Here is a 22,408-nt window from a genome sequence, read left to right as displayed (position 1 = left end):
CTCACTTAACACTCACTGCCTCTCTGTGGGGGGCAGACAGTTATCCTCACTTTGCAGATGAAGAACAGGAGGCATATAAATATATGACTTGCTTCCAACTAGGAAGTGGTTGGTTGAGCCCAGACCAGTTTGCTCCAGGACTCCTCACTTCACTTAGATTCTAACATTGCCTCAAGTCCCTTTCTTTCCCTTGGATCATCTTTGACTAGAATCCACCAGACGGTGAACTAACTCCATGCCTCCCAAACCTAATCAAGGCCCGATACCTGAAAATGCCTCTTGGAGCTCTCTTGCTCCAGCTCTTGGAGGACTGACTGGTGTTAGCTGAGGACTCCTGGGAAGACATTGATTCTGTAGGAACATCCAGAAGAGGCACCACTGGGTGCCTTCTTGTTTGTTTTTCAGATGGACAGCCTCTGTTGTGTGGGCAGACATGGGGGGGGGGTGGCCTCCAAAGGCCCCACCTCAGAGCCTCAGGTACATGCAGGCAGGGTTTCCTTGGCATCTGACAGGATGTGGCTCTCAGGACGGAAGCACCCTATAAGGAATGGAAACAGAAGGTAGCCGGACAAACATCACGGTGACCTAACAAGATTAAACAAAGTGTCTCCAACAGGATGACACAACTTCCGCCTTACCACGGGAAGGGGGAGTCTCCTACCCTGGGGTCAGGCTCCCGGGTCACCTCCGAAGCCTCAGCTCCTTCTGTTCTACCTCCCAGGGCACACCCCCAAATGCCCCACCCCTGCCCTCCTGAGGGGTGCAGCCCAGTGTAGCCGGCAGCTTGCTGGAGCAGGACACTGGCCCATGGCTGGTCCCTTGTAGGCTGGCTTCCCAGAGAAGAGGGAAGAATGTGTGGACATTTTTACCACCTTTACTGTCCCCCCCAGATTCCTGACCTTCCTCCAGCAGACAAGCCAGCTCAGGATCATGCACCCTCCTCCACCCCAACCACCTCTACCTCTGCCCTCGGGGCATTAGAGTCTCAAGACCTAAGTCCAACCTCTGTGACCTTTGGCCACAGAGACACCATGTCAAGCTGGCCATGCGGCCATGGCACAGCCTGAGAGGAGGAGGGATGTATGCCTGAAGGGGGCAACATGCAGCCACATGGCAGGTCAGAAGCATCTGGGGAGACACTGAGGAATGGCTGGGAGGGACATGGGTATTTGCATCAGATCTGCCCCCCGAGCTAGCAGAGGGCTGCCAAACAGGACTTTACCATTCTAAATAAGATCCTTGGGACGCCTGGGAGGCTCAGAGGTTAAGCATCTGCCTTTGGCTCAGGTCGTGATCCCGGGGTCCCGGGATCAAGTCCCACATTGGGCTCCCTGCATGGAGCCTGCTTCTCCCTCTGCCTGTGTCTCTGCCTCAATCTCTCTCTGTGTGTCTCTCATGAATAAATACATAAAATATTAAGAAAAAAAAAGATCCCTGAAAGGGCCAGTAGAACAACAAACTAAATATCCAAATGTTCAAATTCACATTTGTTGACTGAGTATGGGGAAGTGAGCACCTTGTGGTTTGAGGGGGAAGGGAATACAGATGTTTCTGGCTGCATGCCTGGAATCAACCTCACCTAAGGGTTTTTAATCAGCATCTCCCTGCAGTACTTGTGGTCACTTCGGGTCCACGTATGGACATGAATATCTAGGAAATCCTAGACCCAGCTCCAGCTCTGCTACTCAATAAAAGTGGAAACTAGGGCAAGCCCCTCGATGAGTCTCATTTTCATCATTTATAAATAAAGGTGTTGGATTTTATTGGTTCTTAACCACGGCTGTCCCTTAGAATAACTTGCAGAACTTACAAAATCATATACTTAAGCCAGGCCCCACTCAAAGATTTAATTGGCTTACAGAGCGGCTGGGACATCCAATGTTTTTAAATCTCCTCCGAAGTCCCCTCCAGAATGCTCTGCTGTCCATCTCGGACAGACATCTCGTTCGGACCTCCGAGCGAGAGGTAACGGCAAAAGTCTTGGTCCTGCACCCACCAGATGCATGCCTTTGGACAACCACAGCTACTTGCCTCCAGTGGGAATATTAGCCGTCTAATTCACGGATCCTTGTAAAGATTCCAAGAAACAATGCAAACGTCTGGCCTGGCTAGTTGTGTCCTCTGTAAAGTGTATCTATACTCACGTATGCATCACATGCAAGTGTCAAGGCCTCTGATCAGCAAAATCTGCAGTTGTTCTTATCAAAACACAAATATCACTCCCATCCAGATATTTCATAGCTCACTTACCAGGTAGTGAGCCATCCATGGAGGCCCCAGGTCCCAACCTGAGAAGACTTTGTGCAATCCACTCTATTCCTTAGGGGCTGCAAACTCCTCAGAAGCCATGACCTGGAAGAGAAGGGGTGAGGGGACACTCTGGAGGCCAACAAAGCTAAGTTCCCAAGAGCAGGGCAATGCTTCCAGCATTCCTGGACAGGGAAGGACACGGGATAGAGTGTGGGGAGTGTTTAAAATAGAGGACAGAGGGCAGAGGAACAGGTGTAAGCAAAATAAACCTATTGTTTTATGGCCATCAAGATCTAGTAAAACCAGAGTCCAACACCTGATAAAAATAGGAGTCTAAAAAAAATAAATAAATAAAAAATAAATAGGAGTCTAAGTAAATCTGGACAGAAGTTTTGTTCTTAACTCAGAGCGACTTGTCCAGCAAGTCTGTCCAGCAAGTCTGAGGGCTCTAGATAAAAGGCACCTTCTTTTCCTGGGGCCTTGGCTAACACAGATTAACATCCAGTCAATATCTTAGCAGACAAGGTGATGAGTCTTTACCCAATCTCATTCCTTCCCCCTGAAAACATGAGTCAAAACTGACCCTCTTCTGATCTGAAATATTGATAAGACATTTAATACTGATGAAGAGGGAGGTGTTTATGGGATACTGTTAAATTGGGGGGGGGATTAGGAAAAAAATGTGCATAAAAGCCACTTAACTGTAGAGAAAACTAATACTCAGAGAGAAGACAGGGAGAAAATACCCACCACACGAACATTTCCTGTCTCTATTTCTCTGCGTGCCCTTGTCTTCCATAACGAGCATATTTTGCTAGATAATCAGTAAACCTAAAGCTAAAAGTGTCAGGGGAAGGATGGTAATTTTTGTTCCTCTACAAGTTATTAATCCATCCTCTCTCTGCTCCCTTCTGTGCCCTGAACCCCTTCCACTATACCCACAGACTGCCAGGGAGTTCACTAAAAGTTATCTAGATCATCATCGATTTTGTAAGATGCGGTTTCCCCTTCTTAAGAAATACTGCTCTTTGGAGCTATTAGATGTCTTATGTCAAGAAATCCCTTTGCATAGTTCCTCAATGAATGTGTTTACTAATAAATGTGTAAGGAAGGACAGACTAACAGAGAGGGAGGGCAGAGAAAGCACTAAGTAACCAACAGCACCTTATCCTCCTGCTCGTATGTCTTAGGGCAAATCAAAAGAAAGATCAGTTAGGGCAAATCAGTTCTCATTTATCTATATTTTGAGGGGAAGGAGGAAGGGAGGATAACCAAAATTCCCACCCTCACCCAAATTTGCCTCTCCCGTGCAGTTCTCCCAGAATAACACACCTAATTCTAAACTTCCCCCTTGCTCACTCAGAAATCTGCATACCCAGCAGCTCCGGGTATCCAAGTATAAACATACATTTGTGTTCCTAACTGTGATGTTGCATCTCTATCTGATATGTGTGCACTGTCCTCAGTAATCCTGGTAGCCTGGGGTTGATTCCAGGCATGAAGCCAGCTACATCCATATCCCTATCCCCTTCCCTCTCAAACCACAAGGTGCTCACTTCCCCATATTAGTCAACAAAAGCCAACTGGAACATTTGAATATTTAGTTCATAGTTCTCCTGGCCCTTTCAGGGATCTTATTTAGAATGGTAAAGCCCTGTCTGGCAGTAGCTAGCACTGTCAGATAAAATACAGAGGACCCAGTTAAATTTGAATCTCAGATAAACAAGAGATACCTTGTTAGTATAAGGAGACCCCAAAGATCACGTGAGGCAACTTATACTAAAATAGGATCCCTTGTTTATCTGAAATTCCAATGTTACTGGGCTTCTCCTATTTTTATTTGCTAAATCTGTTAACCTTACTTGTAGTAGGTTGTTCATCCATCCCCATGACTTCCAGGCTTTTCTTAACCTGCTCACCTTCCTCTAGAAGTACCCACACCTGTCAACAATTCTCCTAAAATATGATGCTTAGAGGTGAACATGGTGGGGGGAGGTGGAGTCCTGGTGTCCAATGTCTTACATCACGGTGGCATTTTCTGGGCAGGGTCCCTTGATCAAAGACCACTCCAGGTGAAAGACCAAGAGCCAAACAACAGTACAGAGACGGGCCGACCTGCATCATCTGGAGACTCTGTGCATGTTTCCCTGGACATGAGAGGTTGTACTTACTCCCTTGGTTAAGTATTACTCCAGAAAGAAACATCTATTTCCCTGATAGAACAGAAGGGAACAAAATATTGTTCTGCTCTTGCTAAGTATGACGAACCATTCTAAACACCACATCTACAGTATCTCATTATGCAGCCCTATAAGATAGTCCTTTGAAAGAGATATTATATCCCTTTTTTATAGCCTCAGCATTATTAGCTAGCTAGACAAGCTTACAAGGTGTTACGGACTGAATATGTGCCCCCCAGACTCATAGGCTGAAACCCTAACCCCAGTGTGATGGTATGAGGAGATGGAGGGCCTTTGAGAAGTTATTAGGTTTAGATGAGCTCATGTGGGTAGAGTCACCATAACGGGATTAGCGCCTTTATAAGAAGAGGAAGAGGGCCGCCCAGGTGGCTCAGCCGTTCAGAGCCGCCTTCGGCCCAGGGCATGATTCTGGAGACCTGGGATCGAGTCCTGTGTCGGGCTCCCTGCATGGAGCCTGCTTCTCCCTCTGCCTGTGTCTCTGCCTCTCTCTCTCTCTCTCTCTCTCTCTGTATCTCATGAATAAATAAATAAAATCTTAAAAAAAAAAAAAAGAAGAAGAAGAAGAAGAAGAGGAAGAGACACCAGGGCTCTGCCTCCACAGAGAACAAGGAGCCACCTGTCTGAAGCCAGGAAGCCAGCTCTCACCAGCACCTTGAACTTGGCCTCCGAGCCTCCTAGAACCACGAGAAATAAGTGCCTATTGCTTAAGCCACCCAATCCATGGTATTTTATTAGGGTACCCCAAGGTGAGGAAGACACAGAACTAGTGTTTGAGTCAGGTTATGCTGCAGTCATTAACTAACCGCAAAATCTCAGCAGCTAAACAAACAAACATTCATTTGTCGCTCTTGCAAACTAAGATGAGAGACAAGGGTGAGGGGAGAGGTGATTTCTGCCATCCTGTAGTCACACCAACAAGGACACGTGGCCTTAATGGTCATGAGGGCAAGGATAGAGGAGCACGGAGACACCCTGTCATGTTCCATGCTTCAGCTCTAAAGTGACAAGTCATTCGGCTTACCCCCTATTGGCCAGAGCTCTTCAGAGGGGGCCTAACTGATCTCCCAAAGTGCCCAGAAGAGGAAAAGGCAGTAGAACTTGGTGAATACACAGCATCTACTACAACTGGTAGATGGTGAAACCAGAATCCACCAGCAGATCTTTAAGCTTCCAAAAATCCATTCTCTTTCCATTATAATATCTGGTCCTCCCAAGATTAAGGGAATCTGTTTCTCATGAAAAGGGAAAGTCACATGGGACAGTTTGTAGACGATGACAAGGAAAGTAATAGAAAAAAGGGCCTTGTGAATATTTTACATTTGCAAAACCTGAAGCATCACAAGCTTGCCCCCTTGGAAAACCTTAGGAACACAGACCATGAGATCTCTGCAAGTTGTACCTAGCGGGTAAATATCTATGAGACAGGCAGGTTGCTCCAGTTTCTAAGACAAAAACCAATTGGGTGTGGGGATGAATCTTCACAGAGAAGGTTCTGGTATATTGTAGGGTGACCAACCACTGTAGATTTCCAGGATTCTCCTTGTTTTAGCTTTGAAAGTTCCACGTCTCAGAACACCGTTTCATCCCAGACAAACGCTTGCTCACCTGGTGGTGCATCAATACTACTTCTCGCAGATGAGGTTTGACCGTGTCCCCTCAGGCGGCTCAGTAAACTCTGCATGAATAAACTCTGTGCAGTGCTCTGCGGGAGTGAAGTTGGCTCTGGGTCCTAGAAAAACCTGAATGGAAATTGCACATGAGGAAAGGACCCTCCCACAGGAAAGAACTCAGGAAGCCCCTATATGAATATTGGCCATCTTATCAAAGTAGTCCTCTTCGAGGATTTGGGGAAAGCAAGTAGGATGCCAGGACAACTTCTGTTCTGGAGACTCCCCTCCTGCTGCTGAAGCCTGAAGTGCAGGAGGCTTTCCCAGCCAAATCACACCAACGACCCATACTGAGCTTATAGATATATTAACACCTCTATCTGTTTCAAGTCAAATACTGTTAAAACAGGCTGTCCCCATCTTGAATTCATGCTCGTCTTAAGAGGTGCGTGTTCACACACACACATACACACACAGATGCACACACATGCCATTGCACTTTTTCCCAAGGTACATTTCATCCTGTTAGCATTGGCCTCGTGCTTCATTTGCTGAGTTGGATTTGGCATGCACTTTGACCTGTATGCTTTCCATCATCTCCAGATTAAAACCCTAAATCCACAGCCAGGCTAGGCTCTCAGGGTCCTGTTGAAAAAGCTGCACATCTGACCCTATCTCACACAGCCCCCCTTCATACAGTGCTCCGATCCAGCCATTCCATTCCCTTGACCACACTTAGGCTCAATTCATCCAGCTCTGCCTGTCTACACTGCTGTCTACACCTCTTGTGTACTTAGATGAATTCTAAATCCAAGACTCAGATCAGGTTCCTGGATCGGTGACTTCTCTGCTATTCACTGAAATTGCAGTTCACCCAAATTGCAGCAGCAGACCTGAGACAATTCAAGAAACAATGAGTTCTGTTCTGTTTGCAAATCGCTTCTATGTCATATTTACATATTTATGGCTATTCAACTTTTAGTTATTTTGTGATTTGTCCCCAGGCTTGGATTGTAAACTCCTTGAGAGCAGAAACCACCCTTGGTCACTCTTTTTATCCCCTAATGAATACATAGCCCTCTGTTTGCACATAGCAGGTGCTCAATAAATAAATATTGGCTTATTAGTACGGATCCATGGGGCAAGGGAAAACCCTATCAAAAAGGGTTGAAAAATATGCCATGAATATGACTGCATAACTCCCTTTCAAGACAACAGAAAGAGAAAATCACCCAGAAAAATCAATATTTTTTTTTTCTCCTGAGAACTGGAACCTGGGAAAATTCATGGTGAGTTGATCCACTGATCAACAGACTCTCAAGGTTAGGCTTCCTTTTCCATCCACCGTGGCTGGTACATAGGGACAGAGAGGCCAGGGATTAAAATGTCAGTATTTTTGTTTTGGGGCACTGAAATACTTCTGTGGTCAGGCCATGGACCTAGGCACTCAAGGTGTACAAGGCCCAGCTTTTAGAACTTGCAGAGTGATGAAAGGAATAAAGTGGCTCCAGGGGAAAGGAGGGCACAAATGGAAAGAGGGTCTTAGTTCACAAGGCCTCCTAAACATTTTTTTAATTAATTAATTTATTCTTGAGACACACAGAGAGAGGCAGAGACACAGGCAGAGGGAGAAGCAGGCTCGCTGTAAGGAGCCTGATGCGGGACTCAATCCCAGGACCCCGGGATCACGCCTTGCACCAAAGGCAGATGCTCAACCACTGAGCCACCCAGGCAACCCCTCCTAAACATTTTTTTAAAGGATTTTATTTATTTATTCATGAGAGACACACACAGAGAGAGAGAGAGAGAGAGAGAGGCAGAGACACAGGCAGAGGGAGAAGCAGGCTTCATGCAGGGAGGCCGAGGCAGGACTCGATCCCGGGTCTCCAGGATCACACCCTAGGCTGAAGCACTAAACCGCTGAGCCACCCAGCTGCCCCTTCCTAAGCATTTCTAAGGGTTCTTGGTCACTCACAGAGAATCAGGGAACACATGCAGCCAAAGGTCTGTCAGTGCCTGAGTTCCTGCCTATCCTTGTGCTGCCTAAGATAACGTGTCCCGCCGGTCACTTTAGGCCCATTCCAGCCCTGGGCCAACAAGCACCAAGCCTAAGACATGAAGAAACCCCTCTCCACAACCTAACAGGATCTCAGAATAGTTGTTTCTCTAAGTCCACTGCCGAGGGATCAAGACTGTCCTGTTATCCCTCCAGCTGTCCTGGGGGCCTGAGCTTGGATCTGAATCCTCCCAACAAATCGGGCTGTACAGAAGCCCCCGCCACCCCCAGCTTCTACTGGTCCTGGTCCTCAGAGCCTGGCCTTTTCTTCACGTGTCAGCAGACCCTTCTGACTTTTGACCCAGAAACATAAACACCCAGAACTATTCATTCACAAACAAGAATTTACTGAGCACCCACGGAGCCAGGCATCCAGTGACCAGTAGTAAACAAGTCAGACGGCATCACTGTCCAGAGGGAGACCATTGTCTCATGGGACACAGACACTGAATACATAATTACCAAATAACTTATTAATTATGTAACCAAAGTGACCTCAACTTTTTAGCTATCCAAACCACCCTTTCCTCTACTATCCAAATAACCATGATGCTGACAACTCAAAGGAGATGCTAGCAGATGATACTAATTTCATTGTAGTTGCTGTTTGTCCTCAGACACTCTTAGCTTTCTTTCGAGCACCATGCTCCAAATAGAAACACACAATCCTTTCTCCATTTCCCAAAGAACAAAACACACAGCTGTTGAGTTTAAGACATTTTACTGAAAATTTGGAGATGACACTGAGAAATTACAACTTAAAATTATTTACTAGCTGGCATCCATCCAACATCATGGCACATACCTGCTGTTCTAAGCCTTGACCAGGTTGCTGGAGCCAAGAGCCTTCCTCCTTGTAACCATGAACTCACTTCCTCCATGAACTCACTTCTCCCATCCTACCCCATGAAGACAGCCTTCTATAGGGTAACAACCCAAGGGGGCCTATCTGCCTTGGGATTCATCCTCTCACTGCTACTTGCCATACATCAACCTGCACTCATTCATTCATTCTGGAAATGTTTATTGAACACTTCTTTTGTACCAGACATTGTGCTAGATGAGATCATAGAAGACAGCAGCAAAAAACACAGATGGGACCTTGCCTTCATGGATGAGGTAAACAATAAACAGGTAAATCCAAAGCTAAATCTGACAATTACAAATTTCAACACTTTTTATGAAATATTTTTAATGGGATGATATTATAGATGCGAAAGTTTGGATGGGGGGCACCTGGGTGGCTCAGTGGTTGAGCGTCTGCCTTCGGCTTGGGTTATGATCCCAGGGTCCTGGAATCAAATTCCGCAGTGGGCTCCTCGCAGTGAGCCTGCTTCTCCCTCTGCCTATGTCTCTGCCTCTCTCTCCATGTCTCTCATGAACAAATAAATAATAATAATAAATTCTTTAAAAAATAGAAAGGATGGATAAGGGGTGCCTGGGTGGCTCACTCAGTTAAACATCTGCTTTTAGCTCAAGTCACGATCCCAGGGTCCTGGAACTGAGTAACTGAGTTTCTCCCTCTCCCTCTGCCCTTCTCCCTGCTTGTGCTCTCTCTCTCTCTCTCTCTTTCTCTCCCTATCAAATAAATAAATAAAATCTTCAAAGAGGGAAGAAAAAAAAGAATGGACAAGAGAAGTCTCTTTAAGGAGGTGACTATAGCATGAGATTTAGGGCTAGACTTCCTAAGCCAGCTAAACGTGTATTTAAGGTACCAGCAAAGTAGAGGTACCAAATTTTTTTTGGAAAATTTTTATATCTAATTCTTTTAAGATATGGAAATAAACACCTTAGGCAAAATTAGAAGACCAGACATCTTCCTATAGATATTTTAAGATTTAACATTGTTGTTACTTTTATTTATATGTGCAGAGTAGAAAACTCAATCTTTTCACGGCTTTGGACCTCTAAAGTCTTACTCCAGCCCCACACGAGATACTAGAATCACTCCCAGGAATTAGAGTCCATCCATCTTGGGCAACTCCCAGGCAAATGAGAGCTTTTAAAAGATCTCAGGATGATTTTAAAGTGTATCCAGGGCAGCCCGGGTGGCTCAGCGGTTTAGCACTGCCTTCACCCCAGGGCCTGATCCTGGAGACCCGGGATCGAGTCCCACATCGGGCTCCCTGCATGGAGCCTGCTTCTCCCTCTGCCTGTGTCTCTGCCTCTCTGCCTGCCTGCCTCTCTCTCTCTCTCTCTCTCTGTGTGTGTGTGTGTGTGTCTCATGAGTAAATAAATAAAATCTTAAAAAAAAAATAAAAATAAAAATAAAGTGGATCCAGAGCTAAGAACCACTGACCTAGGGAAATAATGTTAGCTGGAGAAGATGGGTCAGAGTAGGATCCTAGAATACTCCCAACATTAAGAGCAGTAATTCAAACTGTGGCTGCACCATAGAATCACCTTTAGAGTTTAAAACCTTACTGGTCTTTGAGTCCTACTTGGAGAGATTTCTGATTTAATTGATCTAACCTGGTCTTCAGAAACTTTAAAAGCACCCCAGTGATTCTAATGTGTGTTCAAGGTTGAGGATCACTGACCAACAGAAGAGAAAGATGTAATGAAGGAAATCTGGAAAGAAGAAACTAAGGAGTACATTAAAGAACAGGAGAGTGCAGTGTCCCTGATGCAAAGAGGAGTTTCTAGAAGGAAGAAATAGTTTTTATCTTTTGAATGATAAAAATCTGGTTCATTCAATAAACATCCTGTTAGATTTTGGTGGGGTAGTGGTAATGCAAGCCAGATGCACATGGGTCAAAAGAGTGAATGGTTGATGAAGAAATGGATACAGTGATTGTAGACAACTGTTAATAAACAGTTTTAGTAATGAGGGAGAACAAAGAATTCAGGCAGTATCTATAGCCAGAACTGAGAACCATTTCCCAGATGATTTCCTACAGTTCCATGGACTGAGACCCAGTGTTCTCCTATAGAACTTTCTGCAACAATGGCAATGTTCTATATATGCACTGTCCAATATGGAAGCCACTAGCCACTTGTGGCTATTGACTGCTTGAAATGTGGCTCAAGTGACTGTTGAACTGAATTTTTAATTTTATTTTAAATCAGCTGTCCATATAATATAACCTAATCATGGGAGTGACTATCCCATCATATTCACTAATCCTGGGGGTTTTGTAGGGCTTGTACATCAGAAGCCCTCTTAAAATTCTACGTAGTACATTAGAAAAGAGTCCTTTATTCCAAGAGGGCTCCTGGCCTAGATTCTGGATGTGAAGGAAGAAAATCAGATTTTATGATTAATATTCTGAGAAGTGAACTACTCTGCAAGATGATTTAGGAAATAAGACCTATTGCTCTGCCTTACCACCAGCCTCAGGCAAGCATCAGTGTTTCCTCAGCCCCCATATATCCATCCTTTCTCTCTTCTCTCTATTTCTTCATGGGTTATCACCCCCATTCCCAAGATCTCAGCCACCTCCAACTCACTGAAACCTCTCAAATCCTCAACTCACAACTCAATCTCTCTCCAGAGCTCCAGAGTCATGATTCATATACAACTGCTTAATGACCACCTTTGACCACCTTTGCCTACATGTCTCATAAATAGCCCGCACTCAAAATATCCAAAATGGAACTCATTCTCTTCCTCCCCAAATGTGTTCCCTCTTTCCTCTCCAAACCTGGGGTCATCTCTGACTCCTTTTCTCTTCTGTACCATTAAGCCTTTCAGCTTTACCTATGGTGCACCATTCAAATCTGTCTACCTCTACCCGCATTGCTTCTCTTAGCCCAGTCCCTCACTACCTGAATTATTCTAACTACATCCTACTCAACTACCTCTAGTCCTGCTCCACTCATGCATTCTTCACTCTGCCAATAGCAATCCACTTAAAAGGCCAACATTATCGAACTGTTCCGCTGCCTGAAATTCATCAGTTTGTCCCACCACCAAGAGGATAACCAATTCAATATAAGGCAAATTGATAGCTATGATTCAATAACTCCATAGACTACACATTGTGCTAGCTCTGAGAACACTGACCAAGACAGAGATAGTCCCTGTCCTCACAGAGCTTAGAGTCTGTAAATAGAGACACACAATTTAGTTGTGAAAGGGAAAGATGGCTATGGGAACGTGCAGCACAGAGAGCTCCCCTCACCTAAGCATCAAGCAAGGCCTCCCTGGGGCAGCGAGAGGACAGTGACACTTAAAGGATGAGTATGAGTTCATAAGATCAAGGGAAAGGATGAAATTGTTCCAGGTGGAGAGAAGAACATGGGAAAGGATCTAAAATTGTGAAAGAACAGAACTGCATGGCTGGCACCTAGAGAGCAAGGGTTGAGGGATATACAATGAAATTGCAAAACCAGACAAGGACAAGCTCATGGGTGAACTAATACGCCATGCTAAGAATCCAGGGCATTATCCAAAGGGCAACAAACATGGGGATCCATTGAAGGGCTTTAAAGAGAAGAATGACATAATAAGGTTTGCTTTTCTTTTTTTTTTTTTTTTTTAAGATTACATTAGATTGGATTGGATTGGACTGGATTAGACTGGATTGGATTAGATTGATTGGATTGACTAGGTCAAGACCCAAGGCAGAGAGACCAGTTGTGAGACCATAGAAATACTCCAGGTGAGGGATCCCTGGGTGGCGCAGTGGTTTAGCGCCTGCCTTTGGCCCAGGGTGCAATCCTGGAGATCCGGGGTCGAATCCCACGTCAGGCTCCCGGTGCATGGAGCCTGCTTCTCCCTCTGCCTGTGTCTCTGCCTCTCTCTCTCTCACTGTGTGCCTATCATAAATAAATAAAAAATTTTTTAAAAATACTCCAGGTGAGATGATGAGGGCTTAGACTTGGAAGATAGCAAGGGGGATAGAAAGCAAATAAAGTCAAGATATATTTAAGAGGCAGAATGACAAGTCTTGGTGATTATATATGAGAGGTGACAGAGAAAGAGGAGAAAGGGATGGCTCTCAGGCTTAGGACCTGAGGTACCAGATAGGTGGTAAAATCTAGACAAAGCAAGATGATGGTAGAAGTTTTGGGGGTGGAAATACTGAATTTGGCTTCAGACATGGAAAGTTTGATAGCTGCAAGATATCCAAGTCAAGATGTAGCTTGGGCAGGAAGGTACAAGAGTCTAGGGCTCAGATGTATACGTCATCTACACAGAGGCATAACAGAAACCTTGCAAGTAAACTAAATCACCTAAAGAGAGCATGTAGAGTTTAAAAAGAGGTTCCAGGACTGAGTCTTGAGAACTGCTGATATTTAAAGATCATATAAAAGGTAAAAGGATTGGGGCACCTGAATGGCTCAGTCAGTTAAGTGTCAAACTCTTGATCTCAGCTCAAGTCTTGATCTCAGGGTCATGAGTTCAAGCCCCACTTTGGGCTCCACGCTGGGTATGGAGTCTACCTAAAAAAAAGGGGGGGGGGGCAAAAGTGAGGGGGAAAAAAAAACCTAAAGAGTATCCAGAATAGAATAGAAGGAAAATTAGAATATGATGACATAGAAGCCAAGAATGTCTTTCTAGAAGAGGGAAGTGGCCAATAGTTCCTAGATATCACATACATAGGTGATCATCTACATAATTGTTCATTATGGCTCCTGCCTACTGCTTCCTCCTCAGTTCCTGCTATTTCCCAAAACCCATCCTTTATGCCCTGACCCCAATCTCATCTAACTTCTCTTTGACCATGCAGTGTATTCTCAGGCATCCTATCCTTTTTTATATGCAGCTGTCTCTCACTGCAGGCCTCCCCCAACCCTGAGGCCCCACTCCCTCCCAGAGTCACCTAGTGAACATCATCATCCATCCTTTAATACCCTCAGCTGCTCAGGCATCATCCACTCTTGGGCCTTCCTTGACCTTCTCTTCCCCGAACTGAACCAGTCAATATATTGCTCATTCTACTCTATTGGTTTACCCGGTATATAGTTCTATTATTGTGCTTATTCTAGTATATTGTAATAACGTCCTTAATCTCTGAATCCTCTCCTTGACTCTGAGCTTCACGAGGACAAAAACAATGTGGTATTCTTCTTTCTTTAACTATACTTAACACAGTATCAGATACACGGCTTCAACAAATGTTTTTGGACCTTATTGTTGCCTAGATGTCACCTAAAGAATGTGAATGACCTTCATGGGGACAAAGAACCACAAGAATTGCTGACGTGAGCAGCAAAGACAACAGAATAATGATTGAATCAATAACATGTATTGATTGCTTTCATTTGTGCCAGACTGCTAAGCCCTTTCCAGGGCTCCGCCTCATTCAGGCTTCACCACACCTCACTTAATAGATGTGATTGGGACGCCTGGGTAGCTCAGTGGTTGAGCATCTGCCTTAGGCTCAAGTCGTGATCCCGGGATCCTGGCTTCTCTTTCTGCCTGTGTCTTTGCCTCTCTCTCTCTCTATGTCTCTCATGAATAAATAAATAAATAAAATCTTTAAAAAAAAAAAAAAAGGTGTGATCATTACCCTCATTTTACAGACAAGGAGATATGACTAGAGAAGTTAAGTCCACCTGTCCAAGGTCAGAGCCCGGTAAAAAGAGCCAGGTCTTGAATGAACCCAAGTCTGTCTGACTCCAGAGCCCTATACCCTTAAGTCTAGCTGGCATTTGAGCTTGGGGAAGACTCCCTGCTGACTCAAACTTAGAAAGTAGAGTAGTGCGATTCAGAAGTGGGACGTGGGCAGTAGGGTGCTGCTGCTCCCAGCACATCTTGCATGGTCCAGCAGATAGTGGCTCTGCTTGGCCAGAAGCCATGAGGGACTAAAGTAAAATGTCTCCGAGCAGGCTGTTCATCGGTATTCATTTGTCAAGGCCCTGAGGTCCCAGGAGCAGGCGGGAGGAGTGCTCCAGAGTAAGCCAATCGCTGCAATGTCAGACACTAAGTTGGGAGTGCAAGTGAAAGGTGAGGAAGCCAGAGTGGAAGGAACCAAGCCAAGCTGCCAGGTCTTGAGCAATTTTAACCCCAAGGCTCTGAGCCAAGGACGAGCCACAGTGCCTAAAATAACCACCCAAGAGAGTCTCGTCATTTTGCAATCTCTATCTCAATACTGACTTTCAGGTCAATGTAACTAGTATTGATTAAGGCCCTCTTACACATTAGCACCATGAGAGGTACAAAGATCTGGTCTTTCATAGAGACAGGGCAAGCCCACAGGGAACAACGAGACAGTTGTATAGAACAGTACACGGTGCAGTGCCAATCTGTGCAGGACGAGCCACAGAAGCAGCTGAAATTCAAAGAAAAGAGAGAGCAGGGTGTGCTGCTGGCTTCTTGGAGCAGATGAATTGAAGGAAGGAAGACAGAGTGGGAAGAGAACAGCATTTCAGGGAGGAAGACGATTATAAGCAAAGGTGAGGTAGCCACAATGAGAATGGACCATTTCTCTGGCCATGAGAAACCCATCTCTGGAGCACAGGGCTCTTGCTGGAATGGAATACAAAGTCAAATGAGTAGGGAAGAGCAGATCATAGAAGTCTCAGATTCCAAGAATACCAATCAACTAAAATCCAATGTGCAGAACCCAGGAGTCCATGTAGGCAATAAGAAATGATCCAGGCTTTAAACAGGCAATTTAGAATAAAAATTTAATTTTAGGAAGATTTATTTGGTGGTAGTGTTTGAGATAGATTACAGAGGAGAAGACTAAAGGCAAAAAAAAAAAAAAAAAGAAGGAGGAGGAGGAGAAAACAACAAAAGAGAAAAGAAAACTGTCAAAAAACAAAAACAATGGGACTCCTGGCTGGTGCAGTTGGTACGGTGTGCAACTCTTGATCTTGGGGTCAGGAGTTCAAGCTCCATAATAGACACAGAGCCTACCTAGAGAATAAGAAGGGAAGGGAGGGGAAGGGTAGGGAAGGGAAGGGAAGGGAAGGGAAGGGAAGGGAAGGGAAGGGAAGGGAAGGGAGGGGAGGGGAGGGGAAGGGAAGGGAAGGGAAGGGAAGGGGAAAACCTGATGGCTTTTTTGAGAATCCACTAAACGTCTGACTGCACAAACTTAATAAACATAGTCCCCACCAGTCCAATGGGGAAGACATTTATTAATCCCATGGTTACCTATTAAGGATCTACTATATGCCAAGGATCATACAGGGCTATGGGGACACAGTGAAAAACAAAACACAGTGCCAGCCCTCCCAAAGCTTATCCACCTCCAGTGATCATGGAAGACAACACAAAACCAAAGCAACAGTTACATCAATATAAAGTCAGGGGCTGGCTAAGTGCTATGAAGAAAAATAAAGCAGGGCACTGAGTAGGGAATGGTGAGATAGCACAGTCAGGAAAGGCCTCTCTAAGGAAATGCCAGAGTATTTCAAGCCCAGAAAAGAAGTAAAATGGAGATGCCACTCCCTAGCAATAGGGCTATGGAGAAGGTGACTTAGTTTGCAAGAGTACAGAGAATATGGGCAGTCTTATTTAAAGCGTGTTAAGCCTGTAATAAAAGCAGGAGACCCCCACAGAAATGTCTAGGCTCTAGAACTCTAATCTACTAACCCTCCCTCAAAGGTTAGACATGTAGATTTAAAAATCATCCATTGATATTTGAGAGATAAGAACCTCTCCAAAACTAGTGTACATGAAATGAAAGTAACTCAAGGACTGGATTTAAAAAAAAAAAAAAAAAGGATAAAAAATATGCAAAAAAAAAAGAAAGAAATGGAGCAAAATATTTTAAAATAAAGGATTCAGAAAATCAAAAAATTAAAAAAATAAAATAAAAAGGAGTGTAAGATTTACAAATGATTTTATCCTATCTCCTATGATGGATGATCCTCTCCCTCCAGCCTCCTATAATACCAGGGGTGGGCATTGACTTTAGTAGGCGGCAAGGAGCTGTAAATAAAATAACAATACTAATAATTGAGGCTCATAAACAACCAATCATCTAAAAGGCCTCTATCCACTGTTCCTTCAAACTCCAAGGCACTGTTGTGGGGACAGCCCTATCTCTCTTCTTCGCTCACCTCTAATACCACCTGCTGCCCCTCTGTGATTGTTTTTTCTGCAGATGGCTCTGGGTATCTGTTTTAATTTAAAGTTTGGGAGAAAAGGATTTGGAAAGCAAAATAAATAAATTTTAAACTGGGCTTTCCTACCTTCCTAGAAATGGCACAATTAAATGTTAGGGATAGATTCAAGGGTAGGGGGACCAACTATCCCAGTTTGCCCAAAGCTGTCCCATTTTCAGCCCTGTAAGTCTTGCACTCAGGGAAACCCCCCAGCCCTAGACACACTGAAATGGCTGATCGCCCTACCGCTGGTCTGGCCTGTGTGATGCAACACAAGGCTTCCCATCTCTAAAGTGACATCAGCACAGTTAAAGCATGTGCCTAGTTCCCAAGCCCTACTAAACCCCTACCCTAGAAGTTGGGTTCTCTTTCCCCACGTAGACAGAGGAGCTATCAGAAATTCCTAAATATAAGTTGACCCCAGATTCCTCAGCCTTCTGTTCCCACCATCTCCTACTCAGCCTCAGCTACCCCCTAAACCAGAAACACCAGTTGCACTGGCAACCCCAATGCATACCCCCTGCTCCCCAGTCTGCCCAACCCTGACCAGCAAGATGGTAGGGTCTGAGGTCAAAGTCAGATTACTGAAGAGGGAAAGAGGGGAACTCACCCAAGGGAGTGATGTGCTCTACCCCAGCAAATCACAAAAAGGGGAACCCCAGATAAATTGCGATCTGGTGACCTTGGAAGACATGTGGTTTGCGTCTTTGAGTTATAGAAATACCGGAAATGCCTATGATGAGGTCAATTTCAGAGTTTTGGGTCCCAAGCTGGTCTGACTCACCTTCAGAGAAGGAACGAGGTGAAAGCCCTGATAGTGAGGTTCACATCACATACCCTTCCAGAAGCCACAGTGTTTGGCACACTCACACCCCTGGAGAAGGCTCACATATCATTTCTGCCAGGTATTAGAGACTTCTCCACGATCATAAGGAAGATTCAAAGAAAATGCCAAGAGTGATATTAATCTCAGCTTGGTCCCTTGTTGCAGAAATTTCCTGTCTGACAGCATTAAAAGAACAATGAGCGGGGGACACCATCCTCTAGGAGACACCCCGATTTGGTCCTGTATCACCTTGACTGTTTGGGTGCAGACCAAAAGGCAGAATTTTGCAAAAGCTGGTTAACTTGCCCAATCGGCGTGCACGCACGGATCTTACTACCTTAACAGCTAAAAGCCAAGACAAAGGGTAGTTGTAATGGCTGTCTTTTTTAACTGAATTATCTGGGAAAACTGCCTCAGCGCCCCCCAAAAAGATTACTGTTAAAATTGGCAAGGACTCAAACATTTGATCTTTGAAACTGTCCCTTTCCCTGTCCCTCTCCACAGGGCTCAGCCGAACTTCGACAGGCTGTTGCAAGATTGCATCACTGACCTTTACAATTTTCTGGCCTGTCTGATTTCCCTCTCCTCCCCCCTTTGCTGCTTGCAGTCCTTTGACCCACTTACCTCTGCTTTTCCCCTCTTGCTTGCTGGCGGACTGTGGTAAATGGATAACCAAAGCTAAATCATTACACCCTCCACCCCGGGGTGATGATTTTGAATCTCAGCCAAAATGCATCTTTCTCTCCTCCCTTGCTTCCAAGTGTGGTTGGTTTTTGTTTTGTTTTGTTTTGTCTTAACTAAGCTCTACACCTAAGCTGGGGCTTGAACTCAAGACCAGGGGTCAAGAGTAACACGCTCTTCCAACTGAGCCAGCCAGGTGCCCCCCCCTCCCCCCCCCGCCCAGGAGTTCTCTCTTTAGCTCTTACCCAAACCCTCTACTCTCACCCTTCTGGCCCTGTTTGTATAAGCTGAGCCCGCAGGATGCTGGGGCACCCCCAGACCCAGGGAAGTGGCAAGTAACTATTGAGAGCATGAACTAATGCATTCCGGACCAGCACAGGAAATGTATGGACAGCCGCCCCCCCTCCCTTGCATCCTCACTGTCCCCTACCCACCCCCCTCCGAGTGCACTTCTCAAGTAGGAGCAGGGATACTTTGGACTTGATGATACACAGAAGTACAAATACAATCAGAGGCATCACACACACGTGCGTCAAAGGGCACCCTCAATAGATATTTCTCCATCCAGTGACCCTAGCAATGCAAGCACCTGTGACTAAAACCAGTCGGGGAAAGAATCACAAGCACAGCGGAGCCTGCAGACCTTGCTCGGCTCCCACCAGGATCCCTCCCGTCGCCCTCCCCTCCCGACCCCCACACCTGTGCCAGGACGACACCCTTAGGAACAAAGACTAAGGGTCTTCCCTCTCCCCCGCGATGTCCTCATTAGGGGCCCTAATTGGGACAGCCCCAGACCCTGTGCCGCCCATGCACAGCACTAAGGGAGAGTCACGTGGGACATGTCCCCACCGGTGCGCGCACCCCGCCCCCGGAATGGGGCCTCCTGAGGCCTGGCCGCCCCCCGTGCACCCCCTGCACCCCCCGCCGCGGCCTCCCCCGCCCGGGGCGCCCAGCTCACGCGACCCGGGCGTGCACAGCTCGTGCCGCCTCCACCTGGGTCCTGCCCCGCCCCTCCTCCCCCCTCCCCTTCCTCCTCCTTCTCCTCCTCCCGCGCGGGCCGCGGGCCAGGGGAGCCCGGGAGGCGGGCCTCGGAGGAAAGATATAAGCGGCCCCGGGGCACCGCCTAGGCGCCAGCTGCGGAGCCTGCACCTGGGAGAGCCGGGCCCCGAGGAGGAGGAGGAGGAGGAGGACGCGCCCCCACCCGCCCTCGGCTCGCGCTGCCCCCTACGAGGTGAGCCCCGCGGGGGGATGGGGAGCGCGGCGGGTGCCGGGCGGCCCCCCTCCCTGCGCGACCTCCGGGGGTGGGGGGGGCCGGAGCCGTCCCTCCGGAGCTGACGGCCCGCTCCCCGCGCAGGTGCCCCGCAGGTGCCCGGCAGGTGCCCCGCAGGTGCCCCGCAGGCGCCCCGGGATGGAATCGGTGCAGGAGCTGATCCCGCTGGCCCAGGAGCTGGTGGCCCGGAGGCCGGGTCGGAAGCTGGTGAAGCTGTACGTGCTGGGCAGCGTGCTGGCCTTCCTGGGCGTGGTGATCGGCCTGGTGGGGACCGTGTGCGGCCCGTTCACGGCCGCCGGCCGCCGGCGGGACGAGGAGGCGTTGGTGGCGGAGCTGCGGGCAGTGCAGCCCCGGCTGCAGGGAGGCAAGCCGCGGGGGGCCGTGCCCTGCGGCCGCGCGCTCTCCTACCGGCCCCCCGCCTCCTAGGAGCCGAGAGCGCCCCACAGCGCGGGCAGGGCCCGAGACCTGCAGACCTGCGCCCCCCGGACCGAGCCCTGAGAAGCCACTGACTTTCAGCCCTGAGCTGCCACGTGGAGCCACCAGGAGGAGGTTGGGAGTGATTTTGCTGCTGTGCAGCATTGCACGATGACATGTCCAAAATCTATGACCTTTGGGCTATCTTGGGTGCATCTACCAGTTTGCACTAAGGTGGAAGGCGGGGAAATGCTTTTTATATTATTATATTATTTTACGACGACCACCCATTTTGCATTTTTGAAATAAAATTCGTTTTATAGTATGTCTCCGTATCTGATTCCTGAGGGGCACGTTTCCCTGGGAGGGAGAGCAGGGAGGGCGGGCATGCTGGCTAAGGGGGGTCTTCGCTGAGCCCTGTGGGGAGAGCAGCTGCCTGACCGTCAGCATCACTGTTCCAGACTCTGGTATTCATATTACATGCTTAGAAGTATGTTGAGGGGATGCCTGGGTGGCTCAGCACTTTAGCACCTGCCTTTGGCCCAGGGCGTGATCCTGGAGACCCAGGATCGAGTCCCACATCCTGCTCCTGGCATGGAGCCTGCTTCTCCCTCCTCCTGTGTCTCTGCCCCCCCCCCTCTCCCTCTCTCTCTCTCTGTCTATAATAAATAAATAAATAAATAAATAAATAAATAAATAAATAAATAATTTTAAAAAAGAAGTATGTTGAGGATTCGTTTTTGTTTCATGTTAGGGGTGGCAGGAGAGAAACTTTTATAAGTCCCACCGGGCTTAGCATTTTAAAATCAGAAGATAAATTAACTTCTGAGCTACAGTACACTAATAGCAGATACTGATTGATTCTAGGGCAGAAAAAACTATTTGCCACCACCTCACACCTGGCCAGAGGCTCGTATGGCTGATACCTCTGTCTTTCTGTGTTTTAACAAGAGAGAGAGAAAAGAAAAAGAAAACTCGATAGCTGGTAGGAAGAGAGAAGGCAAGCTCCCAATATTCCCAGTTGGACCTCTCGCTCTACCCAGCCTTCCTCCTCATCAACTCAAATCATAGTAAGAAGCTCTAGGTTAAAAAAGAAGAAGAAGAAAGAAGAAGAAAGAAGAAGAAAGAAGAAGGGAGAAGAAGAAGAAGAAGAAGAAGAAGAAGAAGAAGAAGAAGAAGAAGAAGAAGAAGAAGGAGAAGAAGAAGAAAAGAAGAAGAAGAAGCTCTAGGTTAGAAGGAGAAAAAACTGGTTATCACCCATCTGGGTTCTCTTCCTCCAGGAATAGAGTATAATCTTCTTGGGATCAAGGTCCTTATCATCCTCTTCCTCTTTAGTGTTCATAGAAATCATCAACTAGGTGGCTCAGTCTGTTAAGTGTCTGCCTTCCCCCAGGTTATGATCCCAGCATCCTGGGATTGAGCCCTAGGTGGGGCTCTCTGCTCAGTGGAGGAGTCTGCTCCTCCCTCTCCCACTCCCCTTCTTTAAGTTCTCTCTCTCTGTCAAACAAATTATTTTTTTAATAAAAGAATTCATTAAGTCCTGAGCAAATAACAGGTTCTTAATAAATACTTGATTGCTCAAGTAATCTATAAAGGTAAAGTATTGCTTCTCAATGGAAGGAGGGTCAATTTTGTCCCCCCAGGAGACACTGGAAAATGTCTGGAGACATTTCTGGTTGTCTGGTAGGGGAACTGGGGCACTCCCTACTAGCACCTATGAATAGAAGCCAAGGATGCTGCTAAACATCTTATAATGCACAGGACACCCACACGCACACACAACGAAGCACTCTCCAGTGCAAAATGTCAATAGAGCTGAAGTGGAGAAGCCCTGGGTTAAAAAAGGAAGGAAAGAGGGTTTGCTTAATAGTTTCAGAATCAAGGTTTCGAGATGGTCTCAGAAGACTGTGGTTGTTACCAGATGGAAGCCCCTCTCCCAACACAGGAAATCCCCATTCCTAAAAATGGTCCTTGGCCCTATCCTGTCTGGCAATTTTATCATCAATGTAGGACAAGTGACAAGGTATACATATCAATTCAGTGACTGATGCAGAGCTGAGATTGTAGAGTCAGGATTCAAAAGGACTCAACAGGTTGGAA

At 46.6% G+C, this 22,408-nt stretch overlaps 2 protein-coding genes across 2 annotated transcripts in view; one reads left to right on the top strand and one right to left on the bottom strand.

Moving 5' to 3' along the window:
- LAMB3 (laminin subunit beta 3) overlaps positions 1-6,943 on the bottom strand; it is a 50,667-nt gene extending 43,724 nt beyond the window's left edge. The window contains exons 1-3 of the mRNA XM_072831187.1: positions 6,057-6,943; positions 2,251-2,352; positions 267-538 (exon numbers count right to left, since the gene is read on the bottom strand). The gene's annotated coding sequence lies outside the window, so the exon portion shown is untranslated. The remainder of the gene's footprint in view (positions 1-266; positions 539-2,250; positions 2,353-6,056) is intronic.
- Positions 6,944-19,699: 12,756 nt separating this feature from the next.
- On the top strand, positions 19,700-20,633 carry G0S2 (G0/G1 switch 2). The gene is made up of 2 exons (XM_072831214.1): positions 19,700-19,855; positions 19,979-20,633. The coding sequence occupies exon 2, from the start codon at positions 20,033-20,035 to the stop codon at positions 20,318-20,320; it is 288 nt and encodes a 95-aa protein (XP_072687315.1). The 5' UTR covers positions 19,700-19,855; positions 19,979-20,032; the 3' UTR covers positions 20,321-20,633.
- Positions 20,634-22,408: the final 1,775 nt, after the last annotated feature.

Source organism: Canis lupus, chromosome 6, assembly GCF_048164855.1.
Source record: "Canis lupus baileyi chromosome 6, mCanLup2.hap1, whole genome shotgun sequence".
Lineage (NCBI taxonomy): Eukaryota > Metazoa > Chordata > Mammalia > Carnivora > Canidae > Canis > Canis lupus.
Note: the sequence above shows the minus strand (reverse complement) of the source record. Positions and strands in the feature narration are given on the sequence as shown.